The 17,609-nt window shown below is 41.5% G+C and overlaps 1 protein-coding gene across 2 annotated transcripts in view; it reads right to left on the bottom strand.

The window, feature by feature from the left end:
- The window catches only part of unc5cb (unc-5 netrin receptor Cb), a 134,069-nt gene that overhangs the window by 48,073 nt on the left and 68,387 nt on the right, over positions 1–17,609 (bottom strand). For both annotated transcript variants that reach the window (XM_080874089.1, XM_080874088.1), the window contains exons 3-4: positions 10,124–10,267; positions 3,783–3,886 (exon numbers count right to left, since the gene is read on the bottom strand). In XM_080874089.1, the coding sequence (XP_080730215.1) occupies positions 3,783–3,886; positions 10,124–10,267 (248 nt within the window). The remainder of the gene's footprint in view (positions 1–3,782; positions 3,887–10,123; positions 10,268–17,609) is intronic.

Genomic DNA, 17,609 nt, shown 5'->3' with positions numbered 1-17,609 from the left:
CCTCAGTGAGATCATTAACAAGACTGGCTACGGATACCGACTACGGAACGGAGCAGTTGTCAGCCACCTCCTGTACATGGATGACATCAAGCTGTATGCCAAGAGTGAACGAGACATCGATTCACTGATCCACACTACCAGGCTATACAGCAATGACATTGGAATGTCGTTCGGACTGGAGAAGTGTAGTCGGATGGTAACAAAGAGAGGGAAGGTAGTCAGAACTGAGGGGATTGAACTACCAGAAGGCAACATTGCAGACATAGAGGACAGTTACAAGTACTTGGGGATCCCGCAGGCGAATGGGAACCATGAAGAGGCCGCTAGAAAAGCTGCAACCACCAAGTACCTGCAGAGGGTCAGGCAAGTCCTGAGGAGTCAGCTGAATGGTAAGAACAAGATCCGGGCCATCAACACGTACGCCCTACCCGTGATCAGGTACCCTGCTGGGGTAATAGGCTGGCCAAAGGAGGAGATAGAAGCCACTGACATAAAGACAAGAAAGCTCCTTACCATGCATGGAGGGTTTCACCCCAAGTCCAGCACCCTGAGGCTGTACGCTAAGCGGAAGGAAGGGGGCCGGGGACTGGTGAGTGTCAGCACCACAGTCCAGGATGAGACAACGAACATCTCAGAATACATTGGGAAGATGGCCCCAACTGACCGAGTGCTCAGTGAATACCTCAGGCAGCAGAAACCCAAGAAAGAGGAGGGAGACGAGGAACCATCATGGAAGGACAGGCCCCTGCACGGTATGTACCACCGGCAGATAGAGGAGGTGGCTGATATCCAGAAATCCTACCAGTGGCTGGACAAAGCTGGACTGAAAGACAGCACAGAGGCACTAATCATGGCAGCACAAGAACAAGCTCTGAGCACAAGATCCATAGAGGCTGGGGTCTATCACACCAGGCAAGACCCCAGGTGCAGGCTGTGTAAAGATGCCCCAGAGACAATCCAGCACATAACAGCAGGGTGCAAGATGCTAGCAGGCAAGGCATACATGGAACGCCATAACCAAGTGGCCGGCATAGTGTACAGGAACATCTGTGCCGAGTATAACCTGGAAGTCCCGAGGTCAAAATGGGAGATGCCCCCAAGGGTGGTGGAGAATGACCGAGCTAAGATCCTGTGGGACTTCCAGATACAGACGGACAAAATGGTGGTGGCTAACCAACCGGACATAGTGGTGGTAGACAAACAGAAGAAGACGGCCGTAGTGATCGATGTAGCGGTTCCGAATGACAGCAATATCAGGAAGAAGGAACACGAGAAGCTGGAGAAATACCAAGGGCTCAGAGAAGAGCTCGAGAAGATGTGGAGGGTGAAGGTAACGGTGGTCCCCGTGGTAATCGGAGCACTAGGTGCGGTGACTCCCAAGCTAGGCGAGTGGCTCCAGCAGATCCTGGGAACAACATCGGAGATCTCTGTCCAGAAGAGCGCAGTCCTGGGAACAGCTAAGATACTGTGCAGGACCCTCAAGCTCCCAGGCCTCTGGTAGAGGACCCGAGCTTGAAGGATAAACCGCCCGCAGGGGCGTGCTGGGTGTTTTATATATATATATATATATATATATATATATATATATATATATACACTCAACTGAAAAGAGGAAGCACAGAATTCAGATTCTTCCTTGTCATTTATTAGTGGTGAATCTATTTTGCAGTCCATGTGAATTAATTTTGGCTGGTGAGCCAGGAATCACACCGGTAAATACATGGAACGGATGAACAGTCTTTTGGCAGCAAGTTCTCTGTATGCAGGCAAATTAATGTCCTTGCTGGTACACTGTCATGGGAACATGTCAGTGGAAGTTAAAACATATGACAATGCAGTACATGGACAGTCAGCAGATGTGCATGCCTTACTTGTACTTTTTTATGACAGAGAAGCCACACGGCACATGATTTTAAAAAAAAAAGTGCTGTGAGAGTATGGGGTTTTTATGGCTCCGCCACAGCTCTGCCATCCTGCCAGCCTCTTGCTCTCTGGGCAAAGGCCTGCAAAGGAACCACAGAGTGAGCTGACAGCTCATTGGAGGCCTGACAACAACTCAGTGGATCCAATCCCCGACAAACCTTAACAGCTCTCCTCCTTCTGCCTTCATCCTCTCTATATTTCTTTGTGTCTTGAGCCGGTGAAATATGACAGATCTTTCTCTCAACAGCGGCTGCTACATATTTCTCCAGATTCATATGTAACCACAGACTTAGCCCATCTGCTTTTTCCAAGGTTTTTTCTCTGGCGAGCTTATGTGAGAAGAGGCCTGACAAACACAGATGAAAAAGCAGCATTCGGTTTTGTCCTTTTTCCCTCCGAGGCAGCTGAGTTTGAGTTCAGAAGAAAAGGGTGGGGGAACTATCTAGTAAAATGGGACTGTTGTCTTTTTTAGCAGCCATGAGGTAAGAGGGACTAGTTAAAAGAGCTGGAAGTGTGCCTCTGTACACACACTGAAAAGTCAGGTAGATCATGGAAAGAAAAGTAAATAGAAAGCAATTACTGACTTTAGTCTGAATACAAGTGAAGGGAAATCTGAAAAGACTATAATGTTTTTAAAAGAGGTCAATTACTACAATAGCTAAACATCGTATGAGTGCTCTGTTTTCTCAATTGATGGTATCTACACTAAAACAACAGCGGCTCCTTTACTCCAGGCGAACAGAATCTCCTGTTTACTCTTCACTGTACATCTGGATTGCCACAGCAATTCAGAAGGATGTGGTATGATTGTAATCAAGCTAGGTCTTTGATCGCTACACTGAGCTAATCCAGGGCTTACAGTAACCTCAGACAGGCTGTAGAAATCACCATTACTATACAGCTGTTACAGGAAAACTATCTGACTAAAGCCTGGCTTGTATGAGGAGAGTCTGCGGAGTGCTACTCCTAAACTTTCGTCCATTGAGCTTGTCAGCACTTTCAGCAGGGATAAATGCTGTGCAGTTCCACTCACTTAACTCAGCTTTTCCAGGTCATTCATAAGCTTTTACAGAGTTCAGTCCCTACAACTCACAACTGAAAAAAAACCACCTCCCGACCAAACCATCAAACCACACTTTCACCCTGTATCTATGGTCCTGCAATCTCAACTGAGCCTTTTCAAATACAGTCCTAATAGGGTTCTACTGTCGGGCAGGGAGAAAGAACGGCAGGGAGGAGATACTGGCCAAGCTAAGGTAGCAAAGTCACACAACTGAATGTATTTTTTTTTTTTATCCCTCGGCAGATAATTACAATTTTCTCTCCTCCAAATTGCAGTGACAGGCCGATGTTCAGGAAATACCCAAAGAACTTTAATAACCCGGGCAGTGGTGAAAAATGTCCTTATCTGCGCAGTGTGGCGTGTCAGATTTATTCAGTGTTATTTTATTTGAAACCTCTGAAATAGGCAAGTTTAAAACTGAGGCAAATTCTGTAATCAACACACAGTTTCTACCTGAATTATTTAGAGAATAGAAGAACAGAATCAGTGACTGACACTACCAAAATTACAATATATGCTAAAAAATGCATGAGCTCACTATGCAGTACAATATTGTAGGTGATATTTTAACATTTTATATACTTAACAAAAAATAATGCCAAGAATAATGATGGCATATCTCCAAAAACCCATCCCAAAAGTCAGTGAAAATTACCTCTTTTTAAAGAAGTCAGTTGGGTGGATTTGAGGTGAGAGCATTTTGCCTTCATTTCCCTGAAAAGTACTTACCTGTTCAAACATATTATCCTAACAACAAACGTGCACTGGCTTCATGAAACACCCTTTTGGACCTTACCTCAGCAGCTGGGATGCCTTCGGGTGGGCGACATTGAAGTAACACTTCCTGTTCAAGTGACACTTCTTTTCCAAGAGGTTCCTGGTCAAATGTCTTTCTCAAGTCTGAAAAAACACATAAAAGACATTGTGTATTAGTGCTAAATGAAAGTGTATCATACTGGAAGATCGACAGTATATCCTGAAATATGTTTAAGATTAAACACAAAGCCGACCAGTGTTAATGTCACAAACTATAAAAACAATTAAAAGAAAAGAAAGGTTAAGTTGTCAATAAGACCTGCCTATGTAAAAGCAGTATATATAAAACAGACTATAGGTGAGTGTTATGTCTCCAAGCTCATCTTCAACACACACACACACACACACACACACACACACACACACACACACACACACACACACACACACACACACACACACACACACACACACACACACACAGATTGCTTGAAATAGATGGATGGAAAATATGGAGAAGGGGCTCACTTGCGCTCCATCAGAAAACCAACATTTTCTTGGCGTGAGAGCCCTTATGGATTAGTGCAGGGAAGGTATAGTGGAGCTGACAGGCTAGGATTACTGAAGGTGTCATGCTACACTGGAACCTGAAGCCCATTAGACATATATCATGCTGCACAGACTGAGACAGTAGCAGTGGGCATCAACTGACGAGAAGGGGCGAGGAGAGGAGAGGAGGTACAGTAGTACTTAGCAACGTTAGAGGCACTGAAGCATCATGTCTACAATCAATCCTCCAAACCCCAGTGATACCATTTTCACAAGCATTGCAAAATTCTCGTCATACACACTTTTATTGACACATTCGGTTTGGGGGTGAATAACTTCATTCAGCAAAGCACAAAAACATATTTTATTCCAGACAACAATTCTACATAACTTTGTTCCCTTTCCTGAGGAGACAAATGTACAAAATGTGGCACCTATACTGTATGTGGATGAGGAAACGCGCACAGTCAAGAATGACTGAAGGGTAAAACAAACCAAAAGGCTCTATCACCAGCTGTCTCTTTCTTTGTGTGCGTCCGTGCGTCCGTGTGTGTGTGTGTGTGTGTGTGTGTGTGTGTGTGTGTGTGTGTGTGTGTGTGTGTGTGTGAGTGAGAGAGAGAGAGAGTGTGAGTGTTTGTGTGCATGCGTGCGTGCCATCACAGCAAACTGCAGCAAGAAGTACCACAAAGGTGGCCTTGAGTAGTTGGTAGATATTTATACATCTGTCAGTCAATCGGAAATATGACAACTTACCAATGTCGAGAATGCAAGCTTTATAATCTAACAGATGTCACTGGTTATTCTACCAAAAATGCATTTTGAAATGTAATGTAATGTAATGTATTGTAATGTATGTTAATTTTTCATCAAAATATTGAAAAATAATGTCATCTACTGTATTTTATTTTACCAGGAAGTCTAACTGAGATGAGCTGCTCAGAGGAGAGACTTGGACATGATTGCACCCATTAGAGCTCTTTTCTCTAGAAAAACAACCACATGCCACATGTTACTTACTACATTTAATTCGTTTTACATTGCGCTTCAAAAAAACCAAAAAACCCAGTTATAAAACTGTATTTTGCATTACACCAACTTCCTGTAGCTTTTGATGTTGGCAGCACTGAACTATACAAGCTATAGAATGAAGGCTGACCTGAAGATCCTATTTTTGATAAGCCAACATGGGCTCTTAATTAACATTAAAAAAAGTTCACCCATCCCTTCTCTATTTTTTTAAATGCTTAACCAACCAGAGTTGTGACACTGGGGACAGAGAAGCGGGGCAGAGACAGAAGAGGTTGCCTGTCCATCACACAGCTAACAAACACACAGAGATTTGCATGATGACATCCACCCTTATGGCCAATTTAGAAAGTCCGGCTAACCTAACCTACATGTCATTGGACTGTTGAAGCCGAAGTACCTGAAGGAACCCTAAAAGCAGAGGGACCACATGGAAAGTCCACAGCAAGCAGATATATTAGTTTCTTCTTCAACCCACACCTAACTGTGTCCATGAAAACAAATCCTGCAGTGACCTTCATTCAGGGACTCGATCTTTTAAAAGGATACAGCTGTTCTTCTTCAGAGAATGCTGCTAATACAGAAATGTACAGCTACTGACATTGTGTACCAACATAAGGCACAGATTTATTATATTTTATAGTCCTAGAATAGCACATGGACTTTAGATGTGGGCATACAGTCTGAAGTGACACAGATCGTATGGCAGGATTTGCACTTGAAAAGTCAAAGCAAACTGCGTGTAAATCTCTAAAGACTCTCAAGACTCTTAGGCACAGTGTGTAACAGGATACACTTTCCTTATCTATCATAGTAAAGAAATGCTTTTCAGTGTCTGGGGAGATGGTGTATGAATGGATACAGAATGAAAAGAGCATTACCACCTGTAATAAAACGAGAGATCTCCAAAGACTGATCACAACAGATTTTTTTTTTGTTTGTTTCTTCATTTGCTTTCATTTCATTCAATAGCTATTAGGTTTAGAGACATTATTTTAAAATAGACATGTTTCACTGTTTAGAATGAACTGGTCTGCATCCCCGAAGGGAAGAAGACAGATCATGTTCCTATTACAGAATACATGATGATGCAGCACCTGGAAACACTAAAGAATACCTATAGTCATTTTACGGTTCATTTTTTATTTGGAAAAATGATCCTTAAAATAACAAATTCATGAGGTATCCTTGTTCCAGTTCAACCCGTGAGTACCCGTGTCTTCAGGGGAATATGTTATAATTCAGCACATTTCAATGTATTGTAATGGCTGAAAGGGTGACTGCTGAATTGAAAGTAATTTCCGTAAAAGTCTGGTATGAAATTAAAAGAAAGAATGACTGCAGGGGTATATTCTTTGACAGAGGTTTTTCCAATTCAATCCAAGGACACACAAGCTGTGTGTGGGCAGGAGGAAAGGAAAGGAGATACATCAGAACTATTCTATAGCGATGGATGCTACCTTAACGATAAAATAATTAGAAGTCACGGTATGACAGGTACACACTGATAACTTTATGATTTATAAAATTTGCACTACAGTCAAATCTAACAAATTAAATTATCTGTCCAGGTACTCTGGCTTCCCCCACAGTCCAAAAACATGCATGTGTCAGGTTAACTAACAGCTGGCCATAGGTGTGAATGTGAGCGTGAATGGTTTCTGTCTAAGCTCTGCATTGGACGGGCGACCTGTCCGAGGTGTTTTGGCACCCCCGCCCCTGATCCTGAATAAAGTGAAAACACCCAAAAAAGAGAAAATATCTATTGAGCAACAGTTTCTGAAATACCAGACTTGCTGATGCCAGGTGTCAGAGGAGAATGGCTAGACTGCTTTATGTTGAAAGGAACGGAAAAGTAACTCAAATAACCGTTTGACATGTCAAACCTTGAAGCAGATGGGCTAAAGCAGCCACGCGAGGCGCCACTGCTATCAGCTAAGAATAGGAAACTGCAGCTAAAGCTCGCATGGGCTCAGAAGATTGGAAAAATGCTGCCTGGTCTGACAAGTCTTGATTTCTGCTGTGACATTCAGATGGTAGGGTCAGAATTTTGCATAAACAAAACTCAAATCATCTCCAGCTGGTTTCATGAATATGACAGTAAGTTCACTGTATACAAAGAACTCCCATGGCCACAACATCTCATCTCACATCATGTACATGCAGGCGATGAATGGGCTACAAATGTGTCAATATGGACCAAAATCTCTCACGAATGTTTCCAGCACCTTGTTGAATCTGTGCCATGAAGAACTGAGGCAGTTCTGAATGCAAAAAAAAAGTCCAACCTGCTATTAGCAAATTGTTCCTAATGAAGTGGCCGGTGGGTTCCTATTACATATTTTATTCTCTTTTTGTTTGGAACAAAACCCAATTCTTTTTCTTCCTTTCATTTCATAGCTCTTCTTAGTTAAATTATGCATTTACTATTCAGAGCATAAATTCGCTTAACAGGCAACACTGTTACTATCAGTGGCAAAGGCCAGTGTTTGTGTGTTTATGTGGAATATTCACACTTTTAGTCCTCAGCCTTCTTATTCAACTAAAAATTGAACACCCGCTGCTTTTGTAGTTCACTAATCAAAATGTACCTGTGATGAAATAGTAAGTAGCATACGAGCGATTATTTTGCAATATAGATTTTTATTGGATGTCGGTTTAAATTACACCTCCCTGCTGGAGTCTCTCCTTTCCTCACTTCTCGTAACCCTGAGCGGTACTGCGGCATAGAGGGTGTGGGAGCAGCTGAGTAGACATTCCTGCGGGAGACACACCATTCTCCCCTCAGCAAGCAAACACTTCCAGCCTCGCAGGCCCACAGAAAGATACACATATGACAACCATTACCTTAAGTGGCTACTTGTCAGGCAAAATTACACCAGCACTGCGGACTTCAGAAATTATTACTTTTCTTGCTTAGTAAATCATTAGCTACTGGTGCAATCCGATATCAGGAGGCCTACTCTGAGAGTTTTAATCCCGAGGAAAGTCACATGCAATGCTGCTTTGGTTTTACCTGCTCCAAAAGTCCACAAACAGACAAGAAAATCAATTTGCTCTCTCTGTGTATGATTCCCCTCCGCCAGTCCTGAAAGCCATTTCTTCTGATTTGATTAATTTATTTAATTTGCTTCTGTGAAAATACTTTCATTACCCCTCGGTGGCAAGCAATAACTGCACCCCAAAAATAGAGGCCAATTAAAACGGTTCTGTGGAGGTCACATGAAGGGAAGGACACACAAGAAATGCACACGTTCTCTCTTCCTCTGACAGGCTCTCACAATAATTTCAGCCGAACTTCCAGCAAGTCTGAAAGCTCCTTCTTCAACACGGCAGCCTCTTAACTCATCTGCGCTAGATGTGACTCACCGTCTGATTAAACAGTATATGTTTAGATGATGGGAGAGGAGAGGAAAACAACCCCAGTTTCCATTAGCCTAACGGGATAGAGTCTGGCTCTGACAAGAAGCCTGCCTGGAGAGAAAGCCCAGTAGAGGAGCTAATCCATTCAGCAGAAGCTAATGGGAGGGGAAGAGGGGTCCATTGTGATTTGAGGGATAGGTTAGTGCTGGCAGGCTGCTCATCACGGGTGATTATAGGAGGTGGAGCAGCGGGAGTGGACTCAGTGGGAGACTGAGAGGCGTGATTCGGATTCACCAGGCTAGTATAATAGAAGCAGTAATAGGAAGAGATACTGGTGTTGGAAATAAAGGGGAATGCACTAAATTCAGAGACAAACTGTGCAGAATATGGAGCAAATACAGAGTTAGTAATACAAAGAAGTGGAGATGATCGAATAAAAATAGGGAGAGACAGCTCCATCACTGCTAAGTTGCTTTTAATTGAGCGGTTCAGGTGAAATCCTGGATATTGACTTTGCGAGGTGCTTTCTGATGCACTGTATAGCAAAGATGAAATCATTCTGACAGTTCCCCACCAAACATCAACAGCTCAAGTCATATCCTTATCCTGTTTTGACAATATATTTGACATAAACTACAATACACTCTCCAAGTGTGTATTGCAGGGGTTTTTTCCCCCAGTTTGCCACAAGTCTAAAGAGAAACAGTGAAGATGGGAAAGATGCATCAGTCACGGTGCCTTGAAACTACTTGACAGGAGGTGGAAGTGCAATGATCTAGCCGATACTATAATAGGATTTCCTTCAGGTGGAATTTTGACAAAAACGTGTAAGTAGTTGTGTCACGTAATAGCTGTGTTGCAAAAATGTTGCCTTGATGTCACAGTCAGACTTAAGCAGCTCTTGCTTTCTGCATCATGTCTTCTGGGGTTTCATTACCCTTTTTTTCTGATTTTCTTTGCCACATCCTTTGGGGAAAACTGTTAAAAAATGAGCCCAAACTTTAGATCCAGTACAGAATGTTTCTCATTATTTAGAAACAATTGCGTGGTGCTTTTTCAGCAGGACGACAAACCGAGAACAAAGGAGGACCATACACAAATGAAGTCATAAACATGCACCACAGCTCTCCTAGTGCACAGACGCCACTTCAGCTCTTTTTCTCCCCCTCTGTGCTTCTTCTTCAGGTCTGTGCTGCCCGCAAGGAAACCACTGTACTGGCTTTTTACCAACTCAAGTTCAAAGGGACGCTTGAATCTCATGTTAGCAAAACCTCCTTTTCACTGCTACTATCTCCAGAATCTGTGAAGATACACAAGTCCATCGCTGAGATGTGTTTTCTTGGCAACCGAGAGGTTTTGTTTGGAGAGAAATACAAAGATGAGAGAGATGATAAGTGAATAATGGCCTGAAGAGAGGGATGAAAGGAGGGGGAGTATACTCACAGGCGATGCGGACATGAGCTTTGCGGCTCTTGGTGGTCCCAGCGGAGCTCCAGGCCACACACTGACACCAGAAGTCCTCTGGCCCAAACAATTCCTCCACTTGCTGCCGAGTGATCTCTATGCTGGCCTCCCTCACGACCAAACCTGGGAAAAAGAACATAAAGGATTTTTTTTTTAAATCACGGAGACGTGAAACAGTAAAGAGAACAAAAAACAAAGAATTGACCGTGCAGGAAAATGACATTAATTTGAACACCAGAAAATATAAACAGATGGACAGCTGAAATGGTTAAAATAATGTGACATCATACACACCAAACTCAAACAACACATATTTGTGTCAGTCTGTCCTGATTCTAGAGCCAGAGCACTGAGCTGCTTGGGTCTGGGCCTTGTGGGGGAGGATTCTCAGCGTCATGGCTAACACAATCCTGTTTGCTAACTCCTCTGATTACTGCTCATCTGGGTGCCAGGGCCCAAACAAACAAATCATCCCCGAAACAAATGCCTCTACCCACAGCTGCCCCTCTAGAGCAGATTATGCTGCTACCATAGCGTGTGCACATCTCTGCATGTCTGTAAATGCCTATTTGTTGGAGCATTTGAGTTATGTACATGCAACCTAGGAACAGTCTATGCGTGCGTTATGTGACACACCGACGTTTATTGAAGTACAGTGCTTATTTCATTTCTCAATCCATAATATTTTTTCTGACAGGATGGGACATTTAAGAGGACAATGATGCATTCAAAAAGGCTAGGTTGAGAAAAAAATGCATTTGCAACAGACTGCGTTTTGCAGACATCATGAGAATCTCAACAAGTATCCGAACTAAACCGAGAGCACGCTTGTAACTAATAGAAGTAAAGTATTCCATATGTATGGAGATGGTCCCTATAACTGCATTTGGATGCTGCTGGGCACTGGAACATCTCGCATTTTGCATGGATCCACATCCAGCAGTCCTGCAACATTTGTGCAGATTTTTTAAAAAGAACTTTCACGCTGTGAATATCCCATGCCACCTTATCCCAACAGTGCTGCCCCATTAGGCTTAGATAAGGGGTTTGTGTATCCTACTGGAAAGAAATTAAGCTGATGTCATTTTCCTGGAACTCTCATGCTCATGTACCTGGTCAGCAATGATGTGAAAGTGGGACTATCAAATCGCTGCCAGTTGTTCTTGAATCGCCTTTTTGTATGCATTCCCCGCACCATTACACCATCAGCAGCTGCCTGTGCCATCAGCACCATGTTGTTTGTATACCAAATTCAGGCCCTGACATCAGTTCCAAAACACTGCCTGTCATTTGCTTCCCCCCCAGTCATTAGTCATCGAGTTTTAGTGCCTTGCCCTGTAGAAAGGTTTGTTGTTAGCTGAGACGATGACTAACTGTTTGTTGAATTGGTAACAAATCTATTTTAACTCAGCACTTAAAGAGTGGTGCAAACTTTTTTTCTATTTTTTTCTGCAAAAATGTTCAAATCTTTGGGTCATTTTAATCCTATTGTTGAACATTAGGTTGTCTGCAACAACCCCCTATCATTGTCTGTTAATTCAAAAAGAATAGTGTGGCTGGGGTCTCTTGACAGGGCACAAATTAAAAGGGCTGTACAGAGTGCACGCTAATTTAAACAGTGGGCTGTGGTGGAATTAATGATTAATGCCTGTGTTGACAAAAGACTACAACTGTAAGGGAGTTTTTTTCTTCTTCAAAGTTAGAGTTACTGTATTAAATGAATAAATTACCTATTTGCAACTTTAAGGGTAGGTATTGATAGGTACCAGTTTTGAATTTTGCACTTTTTGTTTTTCTACTGTACCATTCTCCAAGTCATAGCTGTCAAAATCATTTTACATCTTGGGTCGGACCAGTGAAGCTGCCCTTTCTTTCAATGTAAAGAAGTTTAACAACATCCCGAATGAATCTCTGAGGTATCTTATTATAAGATAAAGAAGAGCAATTTCAACAGTACGTCTCAGGTTTCATACAAGATGAAGAAATGCTGCTCAAGTAAATGAAAAATCTGTCAGCACGACTCTTTGGACTTAAATTGTGAGAATTAATGTACAAAATAACTGAATATTTTCTGGTATCTCATTGCTCAGAGTGTTTTGTAATAATAAAACAGACCTTTTTTTTTTTAAACCAAAGACCCATATAAAAAAATAAATAAGTATTTCTATAGCAGATGGTGAAAAAAATGTTCCTGTCATGTCACTGTTTATCTCTATTACTTTGGTGCAGTGCGAATGGCCAGTGGGGGAGGTCTTATGAAAACAGTAAAAAAGGTATGCCCTCCTTCACTTTTTCCACAGCCTGACTGGGCCGATTCTGGCCCATGGGCATTATGTTCGACACCCCTGCTCTAGATAATCAAGTTTGGAAATTTCCACAAAAAAAATAAAAAATAAATCACAAAGCAACAAAGCTTACAGTGTTTGGGCTGAGCCAATAAAGCAGAAAATATCATTATGTAGGTCTTACTGTATGTGTGCCTTATAGCAACCGCTGACAGTAGTACTGACCATTCTGTCAAATCATCATTGCTTTGTATTAGATGCAACTGTGTTGTGTTGACAGATCTCCAAAAACAGCTCTGTGGCATCTAAATCCAACATCAGCCAGAGCTCTAAACTGTATATCTGGGTGTTTCTAACTTAGCCATTATGCTAAAAATATCTTTTTAACTAAGCTTACCTAAGAGACACCATGTGCTGTCAATGTGGCATCGCTATTATGTACAGTCTCAAAACTGTGTCATAGATCATTGACTCATCTGTGCCGCAATGTGCATTTAATCAGTAATCTAATCTCTGACTGACATCCAGCTCTTTGCAGCGTGAATCACTGCCAACTGATTCAGATGATAAGCTAATTTGCAACAATTTGTTAATTTAGTTTGTGATGTGAAAACCGGAGAAGAAAAGAAAGAAGTAATCTGAATCAAGGCTCCTGGCTCAAATCAAACGTTGTGCCGGCTCAGTGTTACTTTAGTTTTACATATGTGCAGTCATCTCTGCCACTCATGTTAATGTAACAGCAGACTTTCTATCACTAATTATTATGTGAGAGATTATTGCCTGATAACTGCCTGAGACAGCATCTCAGGAGTGAATACTAATCCTGCTCTGCTGGTATGCCCATTAAAAACCATTATCTCTGTGTAAATCCTGAACCTTTTTCCTTAGATTATTAGAGCACAGCTCTGATTGGTTTACATGGTAGCTGTGTGACATTCTGGTTGAATGGAAAATGCAAAAGAAATTGGATGGTTAAAAAACGAACATGCCAATTTATTTCAGGTTCAGTGAATTCACACAGCCTCCTTGTTCTGGCACAGAGCAAGCATAGTGACATCCCACACACTAGCTTACCTCTCATGTAAAATTTACACAGTGTGCCAGCAGGCAGGGGTACAGCCACGTCTATTGTGTCACCGTTTGCTTCGGCGTGTATGGCTTTCAACACATATGTGCGAGTGCCAAAGAGTGCGCCTCTGGTCGTCGCTACTTGATGCCAGTATGCTCGCCTGAGAGGATGTTTTGTTAGTTTGAGAATGTGATGATGGATGTGCTTTTGTGGGAGCATCACATCCAGTCTAGCAGAGGGAAAATCAATAGTGGAAACAGTAAGTAGATTCTCATAATTCTCAGAAGGTCTAAAACGTGCGCAAGAATCAGTCATTTGTTTTTTTTCTGTCAGCGCTGCAGACATAAAGGGCTCTACAGTGATCAATTATCCGCCTGATGTTGTTAGCATACTCTATACCATTAGAGAATCGAAAATGATGACGATGCCTGCAGTGGTTATCAGTCTCCTTTAAGAGTCATTCATGACTTCACGGGGATTACTAAACCTGGATTAAACTCTTCCTTTCCTGTGTTGCACTTCAAACACATCTGAAGAATCACCCTGATGGAAAAATCAGAGCTCTGAAACGAGCCCGCTGACCTCATCCAGTGACTTCATGTGTGCTCAGCTAGAATTTCTAAGTGTGCTTTATATCAATACAATGATAACAAAATAAAACCGGCCATTCAATTTAAAATCAAGGTGTGTAAACTGTGTCAGGGCCAGTGAGGCGGGGCTACTATCTTCCTAAGCCATTAATAACTGGCTAAATTAGGGGCTTCATTTTGAGAGGATTCATTATTTATGTGGTTTTTAACATGAGCTAGCCTAGCAGCCTATTGTTAGCACCAGGAAACATTATTGATCAAACCAGTCAAGCAAAAACAGGCGCCATTGGTCACTGAAGGAGAGATGGAGGAGGTGGGAGGCATAAGTGCCCTGATATTCTTGTGAGATGAAGGGTGCATCTGTTAGATCTTTTAACGTATATCTCAGAGAAAGTGACAGGCTGTCTCCGGTGTACGTTACACTACCTGCACCTACATATAATTAATTTGCTACTCATTTGCACAGATCAATGCACTCTCCACTCACAGAGACTATGAAGTGCCTTTAAAAATGCTACAATGTTTTTGGGCCACGTTAAGCACCTACAAAATCTTCAAAAAGGTTTTGCATTCAATACCCAGTTATTTTGCTTGGGTGTTGTATCTGTCCAGGCTTACTTGCATGTCCTTTCTAGTTCTTTTTATACCCAACAAACAAAATTAAGTCCTATAGAAGCAGTAAAGGTGCACTTACTTTGTCACAGGACTGCACAAAATGCTCTGTTCTGTAAAAATGTTCTTTTCACATGATTGTAGATGCGCACATGAGCCAATTTCCTTTGACCTCATATTCAAGGTGGGTAGATTACAATCTAGTATTGCATTTATTCAACCATTTCCTAGTTGACATCCCTCGTTTGATCATTTTACACAATACCACAGGAAAGTTTTAACATAATCAGCAGAACATCACTCAGATATATTTATTGAAGCCATAATGTGCAATGATATTTTAGTAATGCAAGCTGGGTAGCTAATGCCTTGTTCTTACCTTTAAAATTATGAATGTTTTCTCAGTGGCTTTGGTTCTAAATGACCTGCCTTTCTTTGTGAAACACCTGCACATAAAGTGAAGCTCACAGTGATAAAAACATTTCAGACAGTACTTTTTAATTCGCTTCTTCTAATGCACCTTTATCTACCAGATTGTCAGAAGAGTCTGTCGTCACATACGGCAGACAACTGAATAACCAATCACAGCAAAGCAGCCCTCCTGCTGATCCAATCTAGCACCAACCAATTTGAAATGGTTTATGGCCACATGTCAGAATGACGCTTCCTTCTGGAAACTGTGTAAATATAAGTTCCCTTTTTCTTTTGGACTATTTTTCCTTTGCACAGGCAAATGCACATGCTGTTTTACTTTTATAACTGGCTGCTGATCAAAAGAAACTCTTCAAATGGCCCCTTTACTCTGCATGTAATCACCGGCTCCTTACAAAAAGATCATGTACAATCATGCCACTTGTTGAGGTGTTAATCGTTTTTATGCAGTGTATTTTTTTTTAATGCTCATGTGCTACTTGTGGCTTACAGCACCTTAGATTCATGGGAATAAAAAAACCTTTAGACATTACATATACCTGAAGCCACTTCAGCACCAGTGATGTAAGGCAGCAGGTAAGTTGGTTCATGCTGTGTACAGTGAATCAAGTCCTGTATTGCTGATTGCATTCCAGCTACTGATGACGCACACATTGTGCTTTCAGCCGGTAGGATTTCATGACGCAAACATCTTAAATTTTAAAATGAATGTCATTTGCGTCATTCAGTGCCTTTAAAAAGTATTCGCAACATTTACATTTATATGTTTTACTGCCTCACAGGATTGAGTCAAAGCTGATTTGTAGCCTTTTTAACAGAAGAAAAGTCCTTTTTGTAAGTAAAAAAAGAGAGAGAGAAAGAGAGATGTGTTTTTGAGGAAAGCTTTTAGTTGGCAGAATTACAGCTGTGTAATTCTCTTTCCATTTCTTAGAGGCTGATGTTCCTGTACTCCAAAGCATGTTCAGTGACAGGAAAATTGTGTCTTTTCCCTGACATGTGCTCATCAATCACATTTTCCCAAGTTTTTTTCTGGGATGTCCCTGTGTTTTTATTGTATGGTTTATGCTACAATACTGATCGAAGAAGGTGAAATCTTTTAAATAGAACCTAGTTTTATCTTTTTAACTATGTGCCCTTTAAAACCTTTGCACTATGTCTCTTCCCTTTGTTTGTGTATATTTGGGATAAAAGTCAAATATGTATACAGTGTTCCCCTGTATGTATAGCACTGTGCAAAAGTGCAAGGAGTAAAGAGTAAAAAATTTTAAGTTTTAACAATTTAATTGATTGTATTTAAAAGAAAAGTTGAATGGAATTTCTATCCTTTGTCTCATAAACATTTTTGATCTCGCAATCTCTTATTTTATGATCAGAACACCTTAACAGAGGTAAGACGAGAGAAAAAGAGAAAATGGGCTCAAGATTTACTCGTACAGAGGAAGATATCAGATTTCTTTAGGCTACACTGTCAGTGTTATTGACCATGCTGGCCGTATTCTATTGGTGCTTCTTTTTTGTCAATCTGGGGAAATCAGAGCGCAGTGGAGTGGGATGAGAAGGGCTACACACATCCACTGAGCTCTTGTGGTGTTGTGTGTGTTTGTGCTGGGTGCAAGAGCATAAATAAATGAATGTCTTTGCAGTAAATAGCCTGTGGATATGGCTATGTAGAGTGGGTGCGTGTATGATGTGTGGGTTGTTTTCCGTGTTGATGCTTTTAGCTAAAAACCTTCTGACATAAAGGCTAAGAGCCACTGATACCTCACCCTCTTCTTTGTCATAATCATAACTACGAAACACAAGCTCAGATCGGTGTATTCTACCTAAAGTACACTAGGTCACAAAATAAAAGTATTTCAGGTTGGAAAGCGTGTTGTTTTTCTTGTTTTTTTCCCCAATAACTCCTTTCATGTTTGTGCTCACTGCAAGAATCCTTTTGTCTGTGTATCTGCTTTTGTATCTTGTACCACTTCTGTAATACTTCTTTTGTATATGCTCTGGCTGTCATCTTTAACACTGCTATTTTTTCCCCCATACTGTATATTGCAGTAAAATGGAACTTCAGAGGTATTTTATATTAAATGCCAAAGTTAAAACACGCTTTCCGATGTTCAAAGTGTATGCATATGTGTGTGAATTCACGTTTAAGTAAAGGAGAAACTATCTGTGTGTGTGTGTGTGTGTGTGTGTGTGTGTGTGTGTGTGTGTGTGTGTGTGTGTGTGTGTGTGTGTGTGTGTGTGTGTGTGTGTGTGTCAAAACAGTGGAATGAAAAGGGTAAATGCGATGTGATTGGTACCTGTGGGTGACAGAACGAACTCAATTTCCAATACAGCGGCTGAATGCAGCCAATCAGTGCTGGGCTGTTGTGTGTAATGGCTCTGGTGCCTTTGGGGACTGAATTCTTAAAAACAACCGTACCGGAGCTTCACTACCATCACTTCCTCTTGATGCTCAACAAAACAGGTACGTAAACAGA

This window comes from Rhamphochromis sp. 'chilingali', assembly GCF_963969265.1.
Source record: "Rhamphochromis sp. 'chilingali' genome assembly, chromosome: 2".
Classification (NCBI taxonomy): domain Eukaryota; kingdom Metazoa; phylum Chordata; class Actinopteri; order Cichliformes; family Cichlidae; genus Rhamphochromis; species Rhamphochromis sp. 'chilingali'.
Note: the sequence above shows the minus strand (reverse complement) of the source record. Positions and strands in the feature narration are given on the sequence as shown.